Source organism: Gobius niger (assembly GCF_951799975.1).
Source record: "Gobius niger genome assembly, chromosome: 21".
Lineage (NCBI taxonomy): Eukaryota > Metazoa > Chordata > Actinopteri > Gobiiformes > Gobiidae > Gobius > Gobius niger.
The window spans coordinates 24,323,770-24,347,308 of NC_136872.1; the positions used below are offsets into that span (position 1 = coordinate 24,323,770).

A 23,539-nucleotide genomic window follows, 5' to 3' on the forward strand; every position below is an offset into this window, starting at 1 on the left:
ACATTTTTGTTGAATTTTTGTCACATTTTTGTTGAATTTTTGTCACATTTTTGTTGAATTTTTGTCACATTTTTGTTGAATTTTTGTCACATTTTTGTTGAATTTTTGTTGAATTTTTGTTGAATTTTTGTCACATTTTTGTTGAGTTTTTGTCACATTTTTGTTGAATTTTTGTCACATTTTTGTTGAATTTTTGTCACATTTTTGTTGAATTTTTGTCACATTTTTGTTGAGTTTTTGTCACATTTTTGTTGAGTTTTTGTCACATTTTTGTTGAATTTTTGTCACATTTATGTTGAATTTTTGTCACATTTTTGTTGAATTTTTGTCACATTTTTGTCACATTTTTGTTGAGTTTTTGTCACATTTTTGTTGAATTTTTGTCACATTTTTGTTGAATTTTTGTCACATTTTTGTTGAATTTTTGTCACATTTTTGTTGAATTTTTGTCACATTTTTGTTGAATTTTTGTCACATTTTTGTCACATTTTTGTTGAGTTTTTGTCACATTTTTGTTGAGTTTTTGTCACATTTTTGTTGAATTTTTGTCACATTTTTGTTGAATTTTTGTCACATTTATGTTGAATTTTTGTCACATTTTTGTTGAATTTTTGTCACATTTTTGTCACATTTTTGTTGAGTTTTTGTCACATTTTTGTTGAATTTTTGTCACATTTTTGTTGAATTTTTGTCACATTTATGTTGAATTTTTGTCACATTTTTGTTGAATTTTTGTCACATTTTTGTCACATTTTTGTTGAGTTTTTGTCACATTTTTGTTGAGTTTTTGTCACATTTTTGTTGAGTTTTTGTCACATTTTGGTTGAATTTTTGTCACATTATTGTTGAGTTTTTGTAGAATTTTTGTAGAATTTTTGTAGAATTTTTGTCACATTTTTGTCACATTTTTGTCACATTTTTGTCACATTTTTGTCACATTTTTGTTGAGTTTTTGTCACATTTTTGTTGAGTTTTTGTTGAGTTTTTGTAGAATTTTTGTAGAATTTTTGTAATTTTTTTGTCACATTTTTGTCACATTATTGTTGAGTTTTTGTGACATTTTTGATGATGTTTTTTACTTTTTTGTTACATTTTTGTTGAATTTTTGTCACATTTTTGTCACATTTCTGGTGCTTTTTTCCCAAGAATCCTTTTGATTCGGGTAAAGCCAAACTGGAGAAAATGGGATCCGTTCAGGTGGGAGTTAAGAGGTTAAAGAAATTAAAACACAACTAACACAAACTGCTTTAACTTGTATTGAAATTGTGCGAGTGAAGAGAAAGGACTCCTAACCCACCCGACTGTCAGCAGCACAAACTCTACAAACTAATGTGAGATTTATTTCATGGATAACTTTCATGATAATATCAGATCAGATAAATCAGATAATGCTCAGATGTTTGGTCTCCATGTAAAGGTAAGATTTGAAACACTCACCTCCGGACCCAGCCAGTCCGTCTCAGGTCGGCTCTGTGACTTTGCAGCAGTGAAGTCAAAGCAGTTCTTCATGTGTTTTCTTTGTCACAGCTGCGTTCACAGCGTTCGCCTAAACACGAGCCTTATGGAAACTCGCATTATGCAAACATGTGGCCATCAGGCACCAACGAAGTACAATTACATAAAACACACAGGACCTTCTAAATCCCTTCATGATGAACGTACATCAGGGGCAGGTTTGCTCAGTGGAGGCAGATTTTCTTCATTGTAAAAAGACCAAGGGCCGGACCTGCCAATTTTAGCCCAATGTAAAGCAACATTTTCTACAAATGCCAGGGTTGTATGTGCACGATTAGGGCGACCATTAAACGATACTAGTCTGGTATCGGGAAAAGTTTAGGTTCTACTGGTTTCTAAATGTAGTTACCGGGGGTCAAGGGACAGCATTAACCTCTTAACTCCCACCTGAACGGATCCCATTTTCTCTGGTTTGGCTTTACCCTAATCAAAAAGATTGTTGGGAAAAGCACCAAAATAGCCACACAAAATGACAAAAATGTGACAAAAATGTGACAAAAATTCAACAAAAATGTGACGAAAATTCAACAAAAATGTGACAAAAATGTGACGAAAATTCAACAAAAAAAATGACAAAAATTCAACAAAAAGTGAAAAAAAAAGAAAAAAAAAACATACAAAAGGTCACACACAACACAGCAACAATGTGAGAAAAAGATCAGTTTTGTGGGTCTTAGCTTTCAAATGAGGTGTTACACAGGCCTATATAACGGCCAAAGAGGACAGAAGGCATTTGGTTTAGGCGGGGCTCAGAGGTTACAGGAAGTGACTTCTTGTTTTCCCCAATCTTTTATTACAATATTTTCTATATTTCCCCAATGTGTTACCCATTTATTTTTGTCCCATTTCTTCATTTCCCTCCATTTTTCACACATTTCTTGCCATTGGAGATGAACCCGATATTGTAAATTTGCAAATCTTCCAAACATTATTGTTCCGTTTTCTGTTTCTAAACGACAGATATTTTTGTATAGGTATCGAAAAAAAAGTATCACTCAGGTTCTGTTGGAAGATTTTGTAAAGAATTGACTGTATTTCACACATTTTTAGAGCATTCACAGGCATTTGATCTCTCATCTGTGTCATAATATCATAAAAAACATCCTGAGGGCCAAAGGTTCTTAGCAGAAGGGCTGGATTTGGCCCCCGGGCCTGACGTTGCCTACCCCTGATGTACAATGACAAACAGCTTTAATGGTTCCAGGAGAGCGTAGGGGGCCCTGGGATGGTTTGTGCTGTAGGGCCCTGAGCAGGGACGTGCACAGGTAGAGCCCAGGTGGTGCTCAAGCACCTGCCCCTTTGCCCTGTGCCCTTTAAGTGCCCTTCTCAAGACCAGTTTTTTTCCCTCCCCAATTTAAGTATTGTTTCTTTTATTGTTCTTAGACGTTTGCCCAACTAAGCCAACATGTGCTGAAAATACAGTTTTAATGTTCAGCAACTTCAAATGGCGCTTCCTTCTCCTCTGCCTCTCGAGCCGCGGCGGCGCTGAGGAAGTGGAAATGTTCCTGAAGAGCTGGGTTCACACCTGAGAGGAAACAACAACTACAGCACCACCTTCCAAATCTCGCTCGGTGAAAAAGTGTTTCTCTTAATCACCAACATTTGTAAAGAACTGAAAAACACTTAAACCCTGCCCTCCTTATACAATCGTTCCCATTAAGCCGCTCTGTTCGGTGTGAAGTGTTTGTTGCTGCACTAACAGCAGGACCAGGCCGTACATTTGCATGAGATTTGAATCCTGTGCGTTTCCCTCAGAGAAGCCCCTATGTTCACGCCTCAGCGACATCACCCTCTGCTGCCAGAAACACGCATTCGAAAGTCGTCAAGCGCAATTAAACTCCAACATGAAAGATAATGGTAAAGAAAATGTACAAGTGACGCAAATACGAACACAGCATCTAGAGTCAGGACGGCCCTGGAGGAAGTCGCAGCAGAAGGAGCCGGGAGTTTGGAGCTTCATGTTAGAGAATCTCGTTTTATTAGGTCTGGTATTTACACTTTCTTTCATTGAATGGAATAGTTTAGGTTCTACTGGTGTCTAAATGTAGTTACCGGGGGGGAAAAATACTGTTGTGATGTTGTTTGGTCAAGGGACAGCATTAACCTCTTAACTTCCACCTGAACGGATCCCATTTTCTCTGGTTTGGCTTTACCCTAATCAAAAAGATTGTTGGGAAAAAGCACCAAAATAGCCACAGAAAATGACAAAAATGTGACAAAAACTCAACAAAAATGTGACAAAAATTCAACAAAAATGTGACAAAAATTCAACAAAAATTCAACAAAAATGTGACAAAAATTCAACAAAAAATGACAAAAATTCAACAAAAATGTGACAAAAATTCAACAAAAATGTGACAAAAATTCAACAAAAATTCAACAAAAATTTGACGAAAATTCAACACAAATGTGACAAAAATTCAACAAAAAATGACAAAAATTCAACAAAAATATGTCAAAAATTCAACAAAAAAATGACAAAAATTCAACAAAAATGTGACAAAAATTCAACAAAAAATTGACAAAAATTCAACAAAAAAATGACAAAAATTCAACAAAAATGTGACAAAAATTCAACAAAAAAGTGACAAAAATTCAACAAAAATGTGACAAAAATTCAACAAAAAAGTGACAAAAATGAAAACAAACAAAAAAACATACAAAAGGTGACTCAACACAGCAACAACGCGAGGAAAAAGATCAGTTTTGTGGGTCTTAGCTTTCAAATGAGGTGCTACACAGGCCTATATAACAGCCAAAGAGGACAGAAGGCATTTGGTTTGGGCGGGTGGTAAGAGGTTAAAGGAAGTGACTTGGTTGATTTCCCCAATTTTTTATTACAATATTTTCTATATTTCCCCAATGTTTTCCCCATTTATTTTTGTCCTATTTCTTCACACAATTTTTCCTTATTTTGAGCCACGTTTTCCCCCAAATTATTCCCCATTTTTCACACATTTCTTGCCATTGGAGACAGGGGCGTAAGCGCCAAATTCTGGGCCCTGGGTACAAACTATCTTTTTGGACCCCCCTCATATTTCTTGTTCTTTAACCACATAACACTGGTTTGACAGTGCAGTTGATTTATTTTCTATTATAACTTTATTATTTACAGCGACCTAAAAATCTAGATTAGTCCTGATACTTAGTTCATTGTTTTGTTTTTGTTTGTCGTGTACTCGATGTTTGACTTGAAATTTCATCTGGATCGGCTTCAGTTACAGAAATTTAATAACCTTCAGTCCCGGTAGTGATATAGATATTTACATTGATGGTGGAATATTCTGCATAATGTTTATTAGCAGATTAAGCACATTAAACAGGACGACTGCACCAGGGACATGGGATATTTGTGCTGGGAATAACAAATGTGTGACTTTAAAGTAGGCATTAAAATGCTATTTTGAAAAAAAGAAATATTATACTGTATGTTGTCTCATGAACAAAAAAGCTCAAGGGCTTCAGCCTCATTTAGTCTCGCACCATATTTGAAGCCGCTGAACCGTTTGGCACATTTTTAAATTCATCCATCATTATTGTTTGTGCAAAATTCTGTGTAGCAACCGTTGTATTTCAGCCGGTTATGTTAAATTCTTATAGTATCAATTATGAGGAAACTTAGAAAGTACAACACAGAACGCTTTGTGCAGCAAATCTTCCAAACATGATTGTTCCGTTTTCTGTTTCTAAACGACAAATATTTTAGTATAGGTATAAAATATTTTAGTATAGGTATAGGCCTAGCATGGTTTGTGCTGTAGGGCCCTGAGCAGGGACGTGCACAGGTAGAGCCCAGGTGGTGCTCAAGCACCTGCCCCTTTGCCCTGTGCCCTTTAAGTGCCCTTCTCAAGACCAGTTTTATTCCCTCCCCAATATTAAGTATTGTTTCTTTTATTGTTCTTAGGTATTTGCCCAACTAAGCCAACATGTGCTGAAAATACAGTTTTAATGTTCAGCAACTTCAAATGGCGCTTCCTTCTCCTCTGCCTCTCGAGCCGCGGCGGCGCTGAGGAAGTGGTAATGTTCCTGAAGAGCTGGGTTCACACCTGAGAGGAAACAACAACTACAGCACCACCTTCCAAATCTCGCTCGGTGAAAAAGTGTTTCTCTTAATCACGAACATTTGTAAAGAACTGAAAAACACTTAACCTGTTCATTACTTTTATGGACAGAATTTCTAGGCGCAGCCAGGGGCCGGAGGGCGTCCGGTTTGGGAGCCTCAGGATCTCATCTCTGCTGTTTGCAGATGATGTTGTTCTGTTGGACCTTCAGCTGCTCTGGGGCGGTTTGCAGCCGAGTGTGTAGCGGCCGGGATGAGGATCAGCACCTCCAAATCCGAGGCCATGGTTCTCCACCGGAAAAAGGTGGTTCCCCTCTTCAGGTCGGTGGGGAGTCCTTGCCTCAAGTGGAGGAGTTCAAGTATCTCGGGGTCTTGTTCTCAGTGAGGGACGGATGGAGCGTGAGATGGACAGACGGATCGGTGCGGCGTCAGCAGTGATGCGGTCGCTGTATCGGTCTGTCGTGGTGAAGAGGGAGCTGAGTCGGGGCAAAGCTCTCGATTTACCGATCGATCTACGTTCCCGCCCTCACCTATGGTCATGAGATTTGGGTCATGACCGAAAGGACAAGATCGCGAATACAAGCGGCCGAAATGAGTTTCCTTCGCAGGGTGGCTGGCGCACCCTCCGAGATCGGGTGAGGAGCTCAGTTACCCGGGAGGAGCTCGGAGTAGAGTCGCTGCTCCTTCACGTCTAAAGGAGCAGCTGAGGTGGCTCGGGGCATCTGTTCCGGATGCCTCCTGGTCGCCTCCCGCGGGAGGTGTTCCAGGCATGTCCTAGTGGGACAAGGCCTCGTGGAAGACCCAGGACACAGTGGTGGGACTATGTCTCTGAGCTGGCCTGGTGTGGCCTCGGGGTCAGAACAGCTGGAGGAGGTGTGTGTGGATCGGGAAGTCTGGGCATCTCTGCTGAGACTGCTGCCCCCGCGACCCGGACCCAGATAAAGCGGAAGAAAATGGATGGATGGATGAAAAACACTTAAACCCTGCCCTTCTTATACAATCGTTCCCATTAAGCCGCTCTGTTCGGTGTGAAGTGTTTGTTGCTGCACTAACAGCAGAACCAGGCCGAACATTTGCATGAGATTTGAATCCTGAGCGTTTCCCTCAGAGAAGCCCCTATGTTCACGCCTCAGCGACATCACCCTCTGCTGCCAGAAATTTGAAAGTCGTCAAGCGCAATTAAACTCCAACATGAGAGATAATGATAAAGAAAATGTACAAGTGACGCAAATACGAACCCGGTACAGCATTTAGAGTCAGGACGGCCCGAAAGGAAGTCGCAGCAGAAGGAGCCGGGAGTTTGGAGCTTCATGTTGGAGAATCTCGTTTTGTTAGGTCTGGTATTTACACTTTCTTTCATTGAATGGAATAGTGTATGTAATTTGGATGTTCTTTGTGTATTTACTGACTTGGATTTGACAGATTTCTAAAATGTTCAGTGGTTAAAGTGGACGTTACTGTGTTAAAGACTAACCAAGAACTCTTTGCATCTAATAGTATAGAATATTACAGTTTTACCTGCAGCGTCTCCCCATAATGACTGAAATTATGTGAAACATTTAGCAAATTTTGAATTAGAAATGCACTGATCCAGCTTTTTTTATACCGATACCGATTCTGGGGTTTGAGTATCTGCCGATATCCGATATTTCAACTCATTTTTGTAACTTTTTTGTCATTTTTTTTGTCATTTTTTGTGCCAATTTTGTAATTTTTTCGTAATGTTTTTGTCAATTTTTTGTCATTTTTTTGGTCATTTTTTTTTATCACATTTTTGTCATTTTTTGTCAATTTTTTGGACTTTTTTTGTCAACTTTTTATCACATTTTTTTCCTTTTTTCATCATTTTTTTGTCAATTTTTTGTATTTTTTTTGGTCAATTTTTTATCACATTTTGTCACATTTTTGTCATTTTTTTGTCACATTTTTGTCATTTTTTGTCACATTTTCGTCCATTTTTTTGTCAATTTCTTGTGACATTTTTGCCACTTTTTCATCAATGTTTTCTCACTTTTTTCTCACATTTCCATCATTGTTTTTGTCTCAGTTTTGTTGCTATTTCCTCACCTTTTTTCCAGAAGCTTTTGGATTGGGGTAAAGCCAAACTGGAGAAAATGTGCTCGGTTCAGGTGGGAGTTAAGGGGTTTAAAGTGGCTTCCTCTGAGCGAAACATTCTATTGACTCTTATTTTTTTGTCATGTTACAGATCAATTATCAATATCTTTTGATAAACATTTAACAGTGACGACTTTTCTACACTAAATATCCGTGGGTTTATGGCAGGCTTTAGGTTACATTAAAATAAACAACTCACATGAACTGATCTGATCGTTACAAATATATATGTCATTTAGTTCTTCACCCTTGTGTGGCCTTCGTGGGTCTTTTTGACTCGCTGTCATGTTCCGGGCATTTGGATGCAGGTGACACAAGGGGGCGCCCTTCCAAACGAGATTTGTGTCCATTTGCACCTAAAATATCAGGTTCATTTATTCATTAACATTTCAAACCCTCTCCCAGCGGCTGGAACATTGATGCCTTTTATTTTGCCGGGACAACAGGAAGTGTTTCGTTGCTGTTAGCGGAGCTTTGACATCAGTGTCACTGCAGGTTTCTGTTTCGTTTTTACCGCAGACCGGATTATTTGTTGTTTTCTTGTGTAAAAGGCGAGTTTAGACGGAGCGTTTGTGTTTGTGATCGATCATGAGACTGACCCGAGAGAAGACGAGACGCTCGCGCTGATGGGAGGAGTTATTTTGAGGCGTGGGACTGACCTGCACACGGAGCAGCTGGACGTGCTTTGAAGACGCGATGGAGACTTTATTAAAACCCTGGAGGATCACACAACATTTGTTGCCCTGTTTCCAAATATGGTCACAGGAGGTTTGAAAAGTGGCTAAATCTGTGTCAAAGTTACGCTCGGATCAGCTCCTCCGCAGCGTCCCCCTCGGCCCGGGTTCTGTTTGTTACTTCCTGCACGTGAGTTTTCTTTTACACCAGTATGAGACAAATTCCTAACATGGGGAATATTTCTACCGCTATAGTTTCTAATAAAAGCCCCGGCCTGTTTTAGAGACCGGCTTTAATTTGCCTCCGCCAGCCGCGAACCCGGCCTCTGTCAGAGACCCGGCCTCTGTCAGAGACCCGGCCTCTGTTAGAGACCCGGCCTCTGTCAGAGACCCGGCCCCTGTCAGAGACCCAGCCCCTGTCGGAGACCCGGCCACTGTCAGAGACCCGGCCCCTGTCAGAGACCCGGCCTCTGTCAGAGACCCGGCCTCTGTCGGGGACCCGGCCTCTGTCGGAGACCCGGCCTCTGTCGGGGACCCGGCCTCTGTCGGGGACCCGGCCTCTGTCGGGGACCCGGCCGCTAATGGAATACAGGCCAGTATTAGATCATTTACGGTATGTTCTATGTTTGCTCCGTCCTCTGATCATTAAAGCAGCTCTAAAGTGTCCTGATTAATTCCTCTGTCGTTGTTCGTTTATGGGCCGAACCTTTGCATGAGATTTGCATCCTCTCCCTCAGACGAAGCCCCGTATGTTCACGCCTCAGCGACATCACCCTCAGAAACAGGCGTGTGGACATTTGAATGTCGTCAGGCGTAATTAAAGACGCCCTGTATGAAAAATAATGCTGTAAAAATATACGAAAATGTAAAGCGACGATGCAAATACGAACAGGGTGCGACATTTGGAGTCAGGACGGCTCTGAGGGCAGTCGCCGCCGGAGCCGAGCCGGTAAGTTTGGTGCTTCATGACAATGATTCGTTTTGCTGGAAAAATGACTTATTAAAAGAGTAGGCAACGTCAGGCCCGGGGGCAAAACCGGCCCTCCATCATCAAACTCTGGCCCTCGAGATGATTTTGAGAAATATTATGCCTGTTAAAGTACTCTAGAAATGTGAACAAATACTGTCAATTCCTTAAAATGTCTTAGCAGAGCAGCTTTTAGGCCGTAATCCTAAAGAATCCTCATCTAAAGGAAGAAATGACTTAAATCTACTTGAATTGAGAGATTAAATCTGAAGTTTGAGTAGATTTGGTCTGGCCTTAACCCCTTAACTCCCACCTGAACCGAGCACATTTTCTCCAGTTTGGCTTTACCCCAATCCAAAAGCTTCTGGAAAAAAGGTGTGAAAATAGCAACAAAACTGAGATGAAAACAATGATGGAAATGTGACAAAAAAGTGAGAAAACATTGACCAAAAAATTACGAAAAATTGATGAAAAAGTGGCAAAAATGTCACAAAAATGTCACAAAATTGATAAAAAAAATTGACGGAAAAAAATGTGACAAAAAAATTACAAAAAAGTTGCAAAAATGAGCTGAATGCCCAACAAAAAAATGATGGAAAAAAAATCTGATGACGTGAGGAAAAAGATCCTCTCGTTTCAGGCGGGAGTTAAGAGGTTAAAGCAGATTAAACCTATTCTTGCCAATGGAACAAGCACGTTTTATTCAATTTTTTTCATAATTCAGATTATTTTGTATCATTTCAAGTGAAAAAGAAATGTTCTTTACAGTTAAAGTTGATTTGTCTGATTTCCAGTGGGATTTCTATTTGTTCGATTGTCATTAACGTTTTTATCTGATCTTAAATTTACTCAAATTTAACATAAAAAAAACTTTATTCAAGCGATTTTAAGCCATTTACCTAATTTACGATGGACATTTTCCCAGTGTATATGATGTACAACACTGGCAGATGTAGAAAGTGATGCTTCCTTTTGACCATGAAGAAAACCGGCTCCACTGAGCAAACCTGCCGACCCCTGATTTATTAAGACACTTTTTACACTGTTGGGCTTTGATCAGAAATGACTTGATCAGGCAGAATTTACACTGAATTTGAGTACATTAGGTTTTCAACAGTGGAAACAGACCCGTCTTTCTTTGTCTAACTCAAGTCATTTTCTCTTGTTTGAAGTGAACGCTCGTTGGAGTATTTCTCGACAGTCCAAACCTCCACATGTCAGAATTATAAATCGTGGCATTGAATGGATTTGGCAAAAAGTACAACCTAAAAAAAAAAATCGACATTTCTTGGAAAACAATGACTTTCCTCAACTATTTGTGCTGCACAAGCTTGAAAACTACGAAACTGTAGATTTTTGTTTTGCTCAAAAGTTGCCCATTGTGTTACATTAACCTCTTAATCTCCCCATGTCTTAACCGAGCACATTTTCTCCAGTTTTACCCAAATCTAAAAGCCTCTCAACTGCTTTCAGTGTTGAGAAGCTCTAAAAGCAGGTCTATCATTTCCAGACAATAGACCTGTGTCATTTTTTAACCCTACACTGCAAAAAGTATTTAACTAGATCAGTATAAACATCTCAATTTGAGCACAATAATCCAAATTTTAGTTGTTTTGACTAGTTAAGAAGTTGTTGGGCATTCGTCCTGGATTATTTCACTTGTTCTGAGATGTTTCTGACTCGTTTCGATACATTTCGTCCTTATTTCAGGTCATTTTCTTAAGTAAGAAAATTGGTCTTATCTCATTGGCAACTTTACTTTCTTATTTCAAGCGAGATTTACCCTAGAACTGGTCTGAAATGTCCTCAAACAAGCAAAGTAAACTTGGTCCGATCAGGAAAAGTGTCTAAATGAGTGAAATCCGCTCAAAACAAGAAACATTTCCTCAATTCAAGTCATTTAAGCCAATGCTTGATATTCACTTTTTGTAGTGTATCTTTTAACCGTATCTACAACATCGCCCATTTTCATACATAACTTTGGAACAGAAATACACAGAGACTTATGGTCTTCAGTGTTGGAAAATAGAGGTTCCAAGCTTTCAAACAAGCCCACCCGAGTCCTGTGCCTTCAGGGAGCCGCGCAGCATCGTAGCTAGAAGTTAGAACATGTCATGAGTCCATCCATCCATCTTCTTCCACTTGTCTGTTGCCGGGTCGTGGGGGCAGCAGTTGGAGCCCAAATCACACTGCACCAGCCCCTATGGCGCCCCCTGCAGGTGGTGGGTCCACAGAAGGACGGCCTCACGATTAACCGGGCCTGTTGGTCTCTCATAAGGGGCTTCTGACCCGCTCTTTGTCTGACCCGTCACTGAGGACCTGTTTGTCATGGGAGACCCTACCAGGGACATGAAGCTCCAGGATCATTCAGGTGCTCAAACCCTCCACCACGTTAAGGTGGCGGCTCCAGGAGGGGATGTCATGAGTCTATGTTATAATATAGAAGCTTTTTCACAAACATTTACCATTTCCTCTCCCCCCGCAGTGTTTCGTCTCACCACAGCCTTAGAAATGGCGTCCAACATCTCCGTCTCTCCCGCCAATGACAGCTTCGTGGGGGATTGTTTGCAGAGCTCCAGATACGCGCTCATCTCCGGGAGCTGGTTCCTCGCCAAAACCGCCGCCGCCGTCCCGCTGTGCGTCGTCATCCTGCGCTTCGGGTTCCGGCAGTGGCGGCGTGGCGCTCCGGGAAAAGCTTCTCACTGTGACTTTTTCACGTACAACCTGTGCGCGCTGGAGCTGGTGAGCTGCGCGGGAGGCGTGGCCTTCTTCTCCGGGCATCTCTCCGACAGCCGGGTCCTGCTCGCGGCCGGGAGCGTCCCGTTCCTCATCGCTCTCCCCGTGGAGACAATGACGCACTCGCTGACCTGCGTGGACATGTATCTCGCCGTCGTGCGCCCGATCCTGTACCTGAAGTCGCACCAACAGAGCGGCGTTAGGATCCGTAGCGTTAGCATGGCGGCCGTCTGGGTCGTGGGGTTTTCTCTGGTCGGAATCGAAGGCTTCGTCCTCCCGTCGCATCGCGAGGTCGTGTGGCTGCCGTTCTTAGCGCTCAACATGGCGGTCATTTACTTCTGCGAGGTGGCGGTGCTCCGGGTGCTGCTGCGGCGCGGCCCCGGGGGTCAGGTGGACCAGGCCAAGCGGAGGGCGTTCCACAAGATCCTGCTGCTGTCGGTGACCACGAGCGCGTGGTTCATGACCTTCGCCGCCGGCCTCCTCCTCCTCAAGAGCGGCGCGTTACCACCCGAAAACGCCTGCGTCGTCGCCGTGGCGTTTTACTGGTTCAGCTTCCCCTGCAGTTTGGCGTCACCCGTGATATTCCTACAGAAGCACAAGAACGTCTTGTTTGGGCGTAAGAAGCCCAGGGGCGTGTCTACGGGGAGGTCAGGGGGGGCCCAGGCCACCACTGGAGTCTGAGGTCAACAACAGGGCCAATGAAAGTATGAGGAAATGTAAATGTTTGGGTGGTTTTAGTTCAAGCAGACGCTGTTTATTCAAGATCAGATACTTTTTTTTCCCCCTGTAAACTTTAGTGCTCTCGAGTCTCTGTTAAACTCTGTTAGTTTCACATTTTAAGTTGAATTACAGAAATAAATGAACTTTTGAATGATATTCTAACTGTCCAAGTTTCACCTGTATAATATGTCACAGGTGGGTTTGGGTTTTATGGAGGGGTTTGGATATGACGATGACGAACGAAAGGAAGAGTTTATTAACTCCCACCTGAACCGAGCACATTTTCTCCAGCTTTACCCCAATCCAAAAGCTTCTGGAAAAAAGGTGTGAAAATAGCAACAAAACTGAGACGAAAACAATGACGGAAATGTGACAAAAAAGTGACGAAAAATGGACAAAAATTAGACAAAAAAGTGAGAAAAAAATGACAAAAAATTTAGAAAAAATGGACGAAAAAGTGATAAGAATTTGACAAAAAAATGCGAATAATTTGACGAAAAAGTGACAAAAAAGTCACGAAAATTTGACAAAAATGAGACGACTGCCCAACAAAAAAAGTGATGAAAAAAAATCTGATCCATTTAGTTTTGTAGGTCTTTCAAATGAGGTGTTACACTGGCCCACAGGATTTGGGTAAAGCTGAACTGGAGAAAATGCTCTCGGTTCAGGTGGGAGTTAAGAGGTTAATAAATAGGATTTATGCACAGAAAAGGTATTTTGGGGGTAAATTTTGTCCCTCAGCGCCCCTAACTAAAATATCTTTCCCACGGCTCTGATTGCGCCACCGTCCACCCGTCCGTCCGTCCGTCCCGAGCTGCTGCTGCGGGCCTGACGCTCCACTCCCCAGGCCCCTCGAGCACGTCTCCTCGAGCCTCCCTTCCACGCCGTGACTGCGGTGGCGGTAGCGGTAGCTTCCTCCGTTTCCCAACCGGTGTGTTCCCCATGTCCTCACGCCTCCCTGGCCACAGCCTTGATTACCTCCCGCTCCACACCCTCTCACAAACACAATCTGCTTTATTTATATTTAAGGATTATTTACTTATTACCTGTTATGACTAATTGACCATTGACAAGAGTCTGGAGGCTGATTATGTGTGACATAAATAATCAGAAAAGCTGACTGTGAAAAGTAGTTGATGAAATCACAAAGTCATTTAAAGAGAAGTGGTCCCAATATGGAGCCCTGTGGAACTCCGCATGTAATACTTCTGCTTTGAGATTTCCGAATGGCCAGCACGTGTTCTCGAGAGTGACCACCAGAGGGAGCTGGAGGCCGGGGCGACTCCAGAAGACACTTTGTGAGAAGCGTTCCTATGTCGTCGTCGTTAAAGCCTGGTTCTGGATTGTTCTTTCGATCTGGAGGAGATTTTCCTGGACCTGCACCAAAAACAGTCTCTCGTCTTAGCTCCTCCCCCGTCATGACACGCGTTAAACTCTACTTCTTGACGGAGCTTTTGCAAACGGTACATTTTATTCTGTATTCAAGAGTGCCTTTGTGTTACTACTTCTTCTATTGTGTTAAATACTATTCTATGCATTAGAACCACGATCTTTCCTCATAAATAATGTACTGAGTGTGAAATAAACAGAAACGTGCTGCATCTGAGCGAGTCATTGACCTTGTTTGGGCCGGCGGACGTTCTGAGACTTTGAAAAATGGCGGCTCCTCATTTGCAGCTGGTTTGAATGAGTCGTTTAGTCAAAGTGTCTGTGACCACGAACATCAGCGTCTGCGATTAAGGCAAATTCAGATGAAAATACCTCCATGACAGACACGCTCCGTCTCTCCAGCGCCGACAGAGCAGAGAGTGAGCGGGAAGCTCCGGTTCCAACGCTGATTTACTGATTTACCTCCGATCGCAGGTGAGTCTCTGGGTTTAAACTCATTTCTATTTATCATGACTCCACTGTGTCAATGCTGGAAAAGGAACAGTATTGATCAGAGTTTGGCTTATTTGATTTTTCAGACGGCTGTGGCTCAGTGGTTAGAGCAGGGTCGGCTCAGGGGCTGGACTGCGACTGAAAAACAGCCCTGGACTCTGACCAGCCTGGCCCAAATTAGCGCAATCGTGACACTTCCACAAATACATATTTTAACCTGTAACCCCCCGCCTTAACATTAACGAGTGCATTTTCCCCAGTTCGGCTTTTTATTATTATTATTTTGATCGGCATCATCAGCAAAAAGAACGGGAAAGGCGGTCGTAGAAACAGAAGCAAAATCATTAACCTCTTAACTCCCGCCTGAACCGAGAGGATCTTTTTCCTCACGTCATCAGATTTTTTTCCATAATTTTTTTGTTGGGTATTCAACTCATTTTTGTAACTTTTTTGTCATTTTTTTGTCATTTTTTTGTCAAATTTTTATCACATTTTTGTCGTTTTTTTGTCACTTTTTGTCAATTTCTTGTGACATTTTTGTGACATTTTTGCCACTTTTTCATCAATGTTTTCTCACTTTTTTGTCACATTGTCCATAATTTGTTTTGTCTCAGTTTTGTTGCTATTTTCACACCTTTTTTCCAGAAGCTTTTGGATTGGGGTAAAGCCAAACTGGAGAAAATGTGCTCGGTTCAGGTGGGAGTTAAGGGGTTAATATAAATAATACATAATAATGGTCCCAAAATGTAACCTTGTGGCGCACCATACTCCATGGGATTCCTTTTAGATTCATGTTTTTTTATACTGGGCTTTACCCAAACTTAAAAGCTTCTCGACTGGAGATCAAGTTTAGTTTAGTTTATTTATTTATTTGAACAGGGACAGTGTACAATATACATTAACCTCAAAGGGAGAGATTCATTGTACCAGGTTATAGCACTTGCTAAAACCTGGTACAATGCAGGCACGGGGGAAGATCAGACAGGTCCTAAAGAACTCGTCAAAGCTCAGGTAAGAACATATCTCAGTATGTAAAAACCGTGGCCTGTTCCTTTAACATCCGTCTGACTTGAACTAACCTCGCACGTTTCTCTGGTTCAGAAATGTCCGACAGTAACTCCTCCTCGTTTTCACCGGCGACCGCCCCCTTCATCAGCTGTTCTAAGTTCCCGACTCCCAAAACCCTCAGCGTGTCCAACATGATGACCAAAGCGGCGCTGCTCCTGCCCCTGTCCCTGACCGTGCTGTACTTCGCCTTCCGCAGACGGCGGCCATCTTTGCGCCAGAGCCACGCCGACTTCTTCGCGTGTCACCTGGCGCTGCTGGAGCTGCTGGGCGTCCTGGGTTCGCTCCTGCACGTCTGCGGGGTTTACGCTGATGTGAGGCGCCTGGAGACCGCGGGGGTTCTTCTCGTCGGCGTCACGGAGCCGGGCGAAGTCCTGATCCTCTCTCTGACCTGTGTGGACCGATACCTGGCCGTGGTCCGCCCCGTCGCTTACCTGCAGCTGAAGGGCGGGAGCGGCGCCATCGTCCGGAACGTCAGCGCGGCGCTCGTGTGGATCGTCGCCGCCGCGTTCATCGGCTTTTTACACCTCCACCAACCGGACCCTCCCGTGGTGGAGTTCGTGTCCCTGCTGGTCTCGTCTGTGGCGGTCGTGTCTTTCTGCAGCGCCGCCGTGCTCCGCGTCCTGGTCCGCCCGCCGCCCGGAGACGCCCGCGGCGACAGGGCGGGCGCGGCGAAGCGCAGGGCGTTCAGGATCATGGTCACCATCCTGTGTCTGCAGCTGCTGTGGCTGCTGGGGTTTCTCATCTGCATCCCCATATTCAAGAGCTCCATGGATGAGAGGACCAAGTGTCTGCTGATCACGACGCTCGCTTGGCTCAACCTGCCCGGCAGCCTGGTGTCGCCCGTGCTCTTCCTGCAGACCAAGACCTGCGGCTGAGTCAGAACAACTGGGCTGTTAGATTTCTGCTGCTCGCCACTCAATATGCAAAAGTAGGACAGTTGTTTGGCTTTACCCCAGTCCAAAACTGAGATGAAAACAATGATGGAAATGTGACAAAAAAGTGACGAAAAATTGATGAAAAAGTGACAAAAATTGGACAAAAATTGGACAAAAAATTGACAAAAATGTGACAAAAATGTGACAAAAAATTTAACAAAAATTTGACACAAAATTTGACAAAAAAGTGACAAAAAAAAGACAAAAAAGTGACAAAAATGTGACAAAATGTGACAAAAAATGTGACAAAAAATGTGACAAAAAATGTGACAAAAAATGTGACAAAAAAAAGACAAAAAAGTGACAAAAATGTGACAAAATGTGACAAAAAATGTGACAAAAAATGTGACAAAAATGTGACAAAAAATTACAAAAATCTGACAAAAATCTGACGAAAAATGACGAAAAAATGACAAAAAATTGACAAAAAATTACAAAAAATTGACAAAAAATGACAAAAATTTGATAAAAAATTGACTAACAAATGACAAAAAAATTATAAAAATGTGACAAAAATGTGACAAAAAATTTGACAAAAATTTGACACAAAATTTGACAAAAAATTGACACAAAATTTGACAAAAAATTGACAAAAAAAAGTGACAAAAAAGTGACAAAAAAATTACAAAAATTTGAAAAAATGTGACAAAAATTTGAAAAAATGTGACAAAAATGTGACAAAAATTTGACAAAAAATGACGAAAAAATGACAAAAATTTGAAAAAATGTGACAAAAATGTGACAAAAAATTGACAAAAAATGACGAAAAAATGACAAAAAATTGATTAAAAAATGACGAAAATGTGACAAAATGTGACAAAAAAATGACAAAAAAGTTACAAAAATGAGTTGAATGCCCAACAAAAAAAATGATGGAAAAAAAATCTGATGACGTGAGGAAAAAGATCCTCTCGGTGCAGGCGGGAGGTAAGAGGTTAAGAACCTCTGACCCTTTCCGACACGCCCCCTCCGCGGCGACAGGGCGGGCGCGGCGAAGCGCAGGGCGTTCAGGATCATCGTCACCATCCTGTGTCTGCAGCTGCTGTGGCTGCTGGGGTTTCTCATCTGCATCCCCATATTCAAGAGCTCCATGGATGAGAGGACCAAGTGTCTGCTGATCACGACGCTCGCTTGGCTCAACCTGCCCGGCAGCCTGGTGTCGCCCGTGCTCTTCCTCCAGACCAAGACCTGCGGCTGAGTCAGAACAACTGGGCTGTTAGATTTCTGCTGCTCGCCACTCAATATGCAAAAGTAGGACAGTTGTTTGGCTTTACCCCAGTCCAAAACTGAGATGAAAACAATGATGGAAATGTGACAAAAAAGTGACGAAAAATTGATGAAAAAGTGACAAAAATTGGACAAAAATTGGACAAAAAATTGACAAAAATGTGACAAAAATGTGACAAAAAATTTAACAAAAATTTGACACAAAATTTGACAAAAAAGTGACAAAAAAAAGACAAAAAAGTGACAAAAATGTGACAAAATGTGACAAAAAATGTGACAAAAAATGTGACAAAAAATGTGACAAAAAATGTGACAAAAAAAAGACAAAAAAGTGACAAAAATGTGACAAAATGTGACAAAAAATGTGACAAAAAATGTGACAAAAATGTGACAAAAAATTACAAAAATCTGACAAAAATCTGACGAAAAATGACGAAAAAATGACAAAAAATTGACAAAAAATTACAAAAAATTGACAAAAAATGACAAAAATTTGATAAAAAATTGACTAACAAATGACAAAAAAATTATAAAAATGTGACAAAAATGTGACAAAAAATTTGACAAAAATTTGACACAAAATTTGACAAAAAATTGACACAAAATTTGACAAAAAATTGACAAAAAAAAGTGACAAAAAAGTGACAAAAAAATTACAAAAATTTGAAAAAATGTGACAAAAATTTGAAAAAATGTGACAAAAATGTGACAAAAATTTGACAAAAAATGACGAAAAAATGACAAAAATTTGAAAAAATGTGACAAAAATGTGACAAAAAATTGACAAAAAATGACGAAAAAATGACAAAAAATTGATTAAAAAATGACGAAAATGTGACAAAATGTGACAAAAAAATGACAAAAAAGTTACAAAAATGAGTTGAATGCCCAACAAAAAAAATGATGGAAAAAAAATCTGATGACGTGAGGAAAAAGATCCTCTCGGTGCAGGCGGGAGTTAAGAGGTTAAGAACCTCTGACCCTTTCCGACACGCCCCCTCCGCGGCGACAGGGCGGGCGCGGCGAAGCGCAGGGCGTTCAGGATCATCGTCACCATCCTGTGTCTGCAGCTGCTGTGGCTGCTGGGGTTTCTCATCTGCATCCCCATATTCAAGAGCTCCATGGATGAGAGGACCAAGTGTCTGCTGATCACGACGCTCGCTTGGCTCAACCTGCCCGGCAGCCTGGTGTCGCCCGTGCTCTTCCTCCAGACCAAGACCTGCGGCTGAGTCAGAACAACTGCTGCTCATCACTCAATGTGCGAAAGTAGGACAGTTGTTTGGCTTTACCCCAGTCCAAAAGCTTCTGGAGAAAAGCTGTGAAAAGAGCAGCAAAACTGAGATGAAAAAAATGATGGAAATGTGACAAAAAAGTGATGAAAAATTGATGAAAAAGTGGCAAAAATGTGACACAAAAATGACAAAAAATTTACAAAAATGTGACAAAAAATTACAAAAAATTTACAAAAATTTGACACAAAATTTGACAAAAATGTGACAAAAAAAGTGACAAAAAAAGTGACATAAATGTGACAAAAATGTGACAAAAATGTGACAAAAATGTGACAAAATGTGACAAAATGTGACAAAAATGTGACAAAAAATTACGAAAAAATGACAAAAAAATGACAAAAAAGTGACAAAAATGTGACAAAAAAATTACAAAAAATTGACCAAAATGTGACAAAAAAATGACGAAAAAATGACAAAAATGTGACAAAAATTTGATAAAAAAATTGATAAAAAATTGACAAACAAATGACAAAAAATTGATAAAAGAAAATTGAAGAAAAAATTACAAAAATGTGACAAAAAGTGACCAAAAAATGACAAAAAAGTTGCAAAAATGAGTTGAATACCCAACAAAAAAAATGATGGAAAAAAGATCTGTTGACGTGAAGATAAAGATCCTCTCGGTTCAGGCGGGAGTTAAGAGGTTAAGAACCTCTGAGCCTTCCCGACACGCCCCCTCCACACGCTGTCTGTGGCATCAGTGGGGAGGGGGTTCTGCTGAGGAGCAGTGGTTGGTTACTCGGCTGGTGACGAAAGCTCGGAGGCGTCTCCAGGAGGTGGGGGCGTTCCTAGGAGGACTCAGGCAAACCTATCCCTAAAATGGCCGCCATCAGAGTTTTTACAGATTACTCAAAAATACGTGAATGTGCCAAGGCAACACTTCAGGCATGTTTTTAATGAGGGAGTGACAGAATAACATGATGTAAAGCTTGAAAAAGTCAATTTTGTATAACACCCCCCTTTAAGGAGTCATCCATCCATCCATCCATTTTCTTCCACTTTTCCGATTCTGGGTCGTGGGAGCAGTTGCCTAAATCACACTCCACCGGCCCCTTGTGGCGCCTCCTGCAGGTGGTGGGTCCACAGAAGGACGGCCTCATGATTCTCAGGCCTGTTGGTCTCTTACAAGGGGCTTCTGACCCGCTCTACCAGGGGCACGAAGCCCCGACAGCAGAGCTCCAGGATCATTCAGGTGCTCAAACCCTCCACCACGTTAAGGTGGCGGCTCCAGGAGGGGCGTTTCAGGAGTCAGAGAAGCACAAACTGTCTGAGTGAATGGATTGTCTTCCAAGTGTAAAGTCATGAAAACTGCCTTCAGCTGTTCGTCGACCAGGCTATGATGTTTCTGTGTTACTTTTTTGTCTTGTTCTTCATTTAGAGTTTGTAACGTCCTCATGACTATCTTATACCGTCTTTTATTGAGTCAGTTTGAACATTTTGTTTTGTGTCTTGGTTTGGGGTCTTTCTGTGACCAACAAAAAGTGTCTGATGAAGTTGGTGAGAGTAGCAGCTCATTTAAAGCATGACCTTTACATGAACTTTGCATGAACTTTACATGACCTTTACATGACCTTTACATGACCTTTACATGACCTTTACAGCCAAAGGGTTGTACGTAAAGCCCAACAGATAATGCAGTGTTCGGACCATCCGCTTTTTAAGGAGTTTAAGGCGAGACGCTGCAGGTGAATAGGGAAAACATGTATATTTACAGATATCAATTTGAAACCTTTGCTGTCGATCACTGGCATAAATGTGAGAAAAAAATACATGGCAAGTTTTCTGTCATTTTATCTTTTCATATAAGAACAAGGTGTTTTATGCCTAAAAATCATCTTTTCGGCGACGAAATCTGAATAATGGATAGAGCTACATTCAAATTTATGGTTTCATTTTATTGATAAATGAATTACCAAGACGTTTTCAGAGGGGATTTTGGATTTCTTGTTTAGTTTTAAAATAATCAGTTTTTTAGTGGAAAAATTAGTTAAAAAAAAATTTTCACCATATTTTTTGACATTCAAAGCTCAATAAATGGGGCTTAAGGGATTAGATAATAAAAAATCCCTCTGAAAAAATCTTCCAAATATTGTTCAGTCCAAGGCTGGAAAATGTGAAGTCTTTAGGTCCGACTGACGTGGACATAGTGTCGCCACAATGTCAGAAAAATGTGTTTTGAGAAAAAGGCCCTTGAAAATGTGTTCTCCCATATAAGTCTATGTCAATATTTAAACATGTTATTGTGAAGATTAGGCATATTTTCTGTTTCCGGGTGAAAGCTTGTTGTATGTTCAGAGACCAATTAGACCCAAAACCTGAAAAAATTGAGTTTTGCCGGTAGTGTCTCCCCTTAACCTCCTCCCCTCCGGACGCAGGCTCAGAATGCCCTGTACTGGAACTCGTCGGGTCTCTTTTATTCCAGAGACTAAATAGATAAATGATCATGTGTTGCTCAGTGAAGCTGCTGCAAATGAGGCTTTATTCGATCTTCTGCTGATGGTCTCTCAGCTTCAGAGCCGGACTGATGATGCTGTGACTGTGTGATCTTTGTCCCAAACACTATTGTCTCACTGTGTTTGTTTTTGCTTTACTTTATCATGTGTGGACACCTGCTGTATAATAATTTCCTTCGGGACAGTAATAAAGTTCTTTGAGACTTTGTGATTTTATGTGAAAGTTGCTCTTTAAATAAAGCTTCATGTCCAGTGGCTGAATCTCCGTCCGCACTTATGAACTCATGTAGAATTACGTTTTGAAAATGTTATGGAAATAGTGTTGAAAATAAATGAACTGCATCTTCCCACATCCAGTTTCTCAAATCATTTTTGAAAAAGTCATTGGGGAAAACAAATGAAAATACTTCTTACAGAACCGCACACAGAAAGACCTCAGGAGAAAACAATTTAATCTTTTGGAACATTTACACAAAAGCAAAACCAGTAGCTCAAGACATATTTTAGATTCATTTTATATTCACACAGTTTATGACCATTTCTTGTGTTGCAAAGACCCACAGTTTTCCTACGAGTTCTCAAAGCTGATTCTGTTTGAAACGGTTCCACTGTTTCCTCAAAGCGTCGTTTCTGAGCTGCCGACTCTAGCGGATCTGGGAGTAGAAACCGTCGTCTGCCTCCGTCACACGACTCGACCCTGCGGATTCTTTACAAACAGAAACAAATCAAGCAGAAGTGATTAAGTCCTGAACTCCCACCTGAACCCAGCACATTTTCTCCAGTTTGGCTTTACCCCAATCCAAAAGCTTCTGGAAAAAAGAAAATAGTGACAGAACTGAGATGAAAACAATGATGAAGATGTGACACAAAAATTGACAAAAAACTGACAATTTTTTTTGCAAATAATTAACAAAAAAATGATGAAAAAGTGGCAAAAATGTGACAAAAAATTGACAAAAAAAATGACAAAAAATGACAGAAAGTGACAAAAAAATGCTGAAAAATTGACAAAAAAAAGACAAATAAAGATGAAAAAAGAAGCAAAAATGGTCACAAAAAAATTACTAAAAATTACCAAAAAACTGACAAAAAATTTACAAATATTTGACAAAAAAATGATGAAAAAGTGACAAAAATGTGACCAAAAATGACAAAAAAAATGACAGAAAGTGACAAAAAAACGATGAAAAATGGACAAAAAATGGACGAAAAAATTATGAAAAAATTACAAAAAATTGACAAAACAATTGACGAACAGTGAACAAAAAATTGACAAAAAATGATGAAAAATGGACAAAAAATGACAAAAAAAATTACAAGACAATTGACGAACAGTGACAGAAAGTGACAAAAAATTATGAAAAATTCACAAAAAATTGACGAAAAAATAATGAAAAAAGAGGCAAAAATGTCAAAAAATGTCACAATTTTTTTTTTACAAAAAATGACCAAAAAAATGACAAAAAGTGACAAAAAATTTACTATTTGACAAAAAAATTACAAAAATGAGTTGAAAACCCCCCAAAAAATGATGGGGGAAAAAATCTGATGACGTGAGGAAAAAGATCCATTTAGATCTTAGCTTTCAAATGAGGCGTTACACTGGCCTACAGGATTTGGGTAAAGCTGAACTGGAGAAAATGCTCTCGGTTCAGGCGGGAGTTAAGAGGTTAAACAGGTCATTAAAGCTGTTACAGTCTGTGAGATGAATCCTACTTTTGCCTTTGTTTTTCTTCACCGCGCTGTAGAGCTCAGCCACGTCTGTCACACTTGTGTCGTTAGCGTTTCTCTTCTTCTTCTTCTTCTTGTCGACGGTGCTGTACAGATCTGCTGCTGCGTCGGCTCCACGGCCTGCACGGGGTTTAGAGTTTCAGATTCTGGAGATATATATTTTTT

At 40.9% G+C, this 23,539-nt stretch overlaps 2 protein-coding genes across 2 annotated transcripts in view; one reads left to right on the forward strand and one right to left on the reverse strand.

The window, feature by feature from the left end:
• Window positions 1–23,539, forward strand: part of LOC306981047 (uncharacterized protein) — a gene marked incomplete at both ends in the record, with an annotated part of 176,471 nt that overhangs the window by 83,227 nt on the left and 69,705 nt on the right. The window lies entirely within an intron of this gene.
• Window positions 22,288–23,539, reverse strand: part of LOC306980654 (obscurin-like) — a gene marked incomplete at both ends in the record, with an annotated part of 48,682 nt that continues 47,430 nt past the window's right edge. Inside the window, 2 exons of the mRNA XM_079580082.1 lie at window positions 22,288–22,349; window positions 23,360–23,494. Coding sequence (XP_079436208.1) covers window positions 22,288–22,349; window positions 23,360–23,494 — 197 coding nt within the window. The remainder of the gene's footprint in view (window positions 22,350–23,359; window positions 23,495–23,539) is intronic.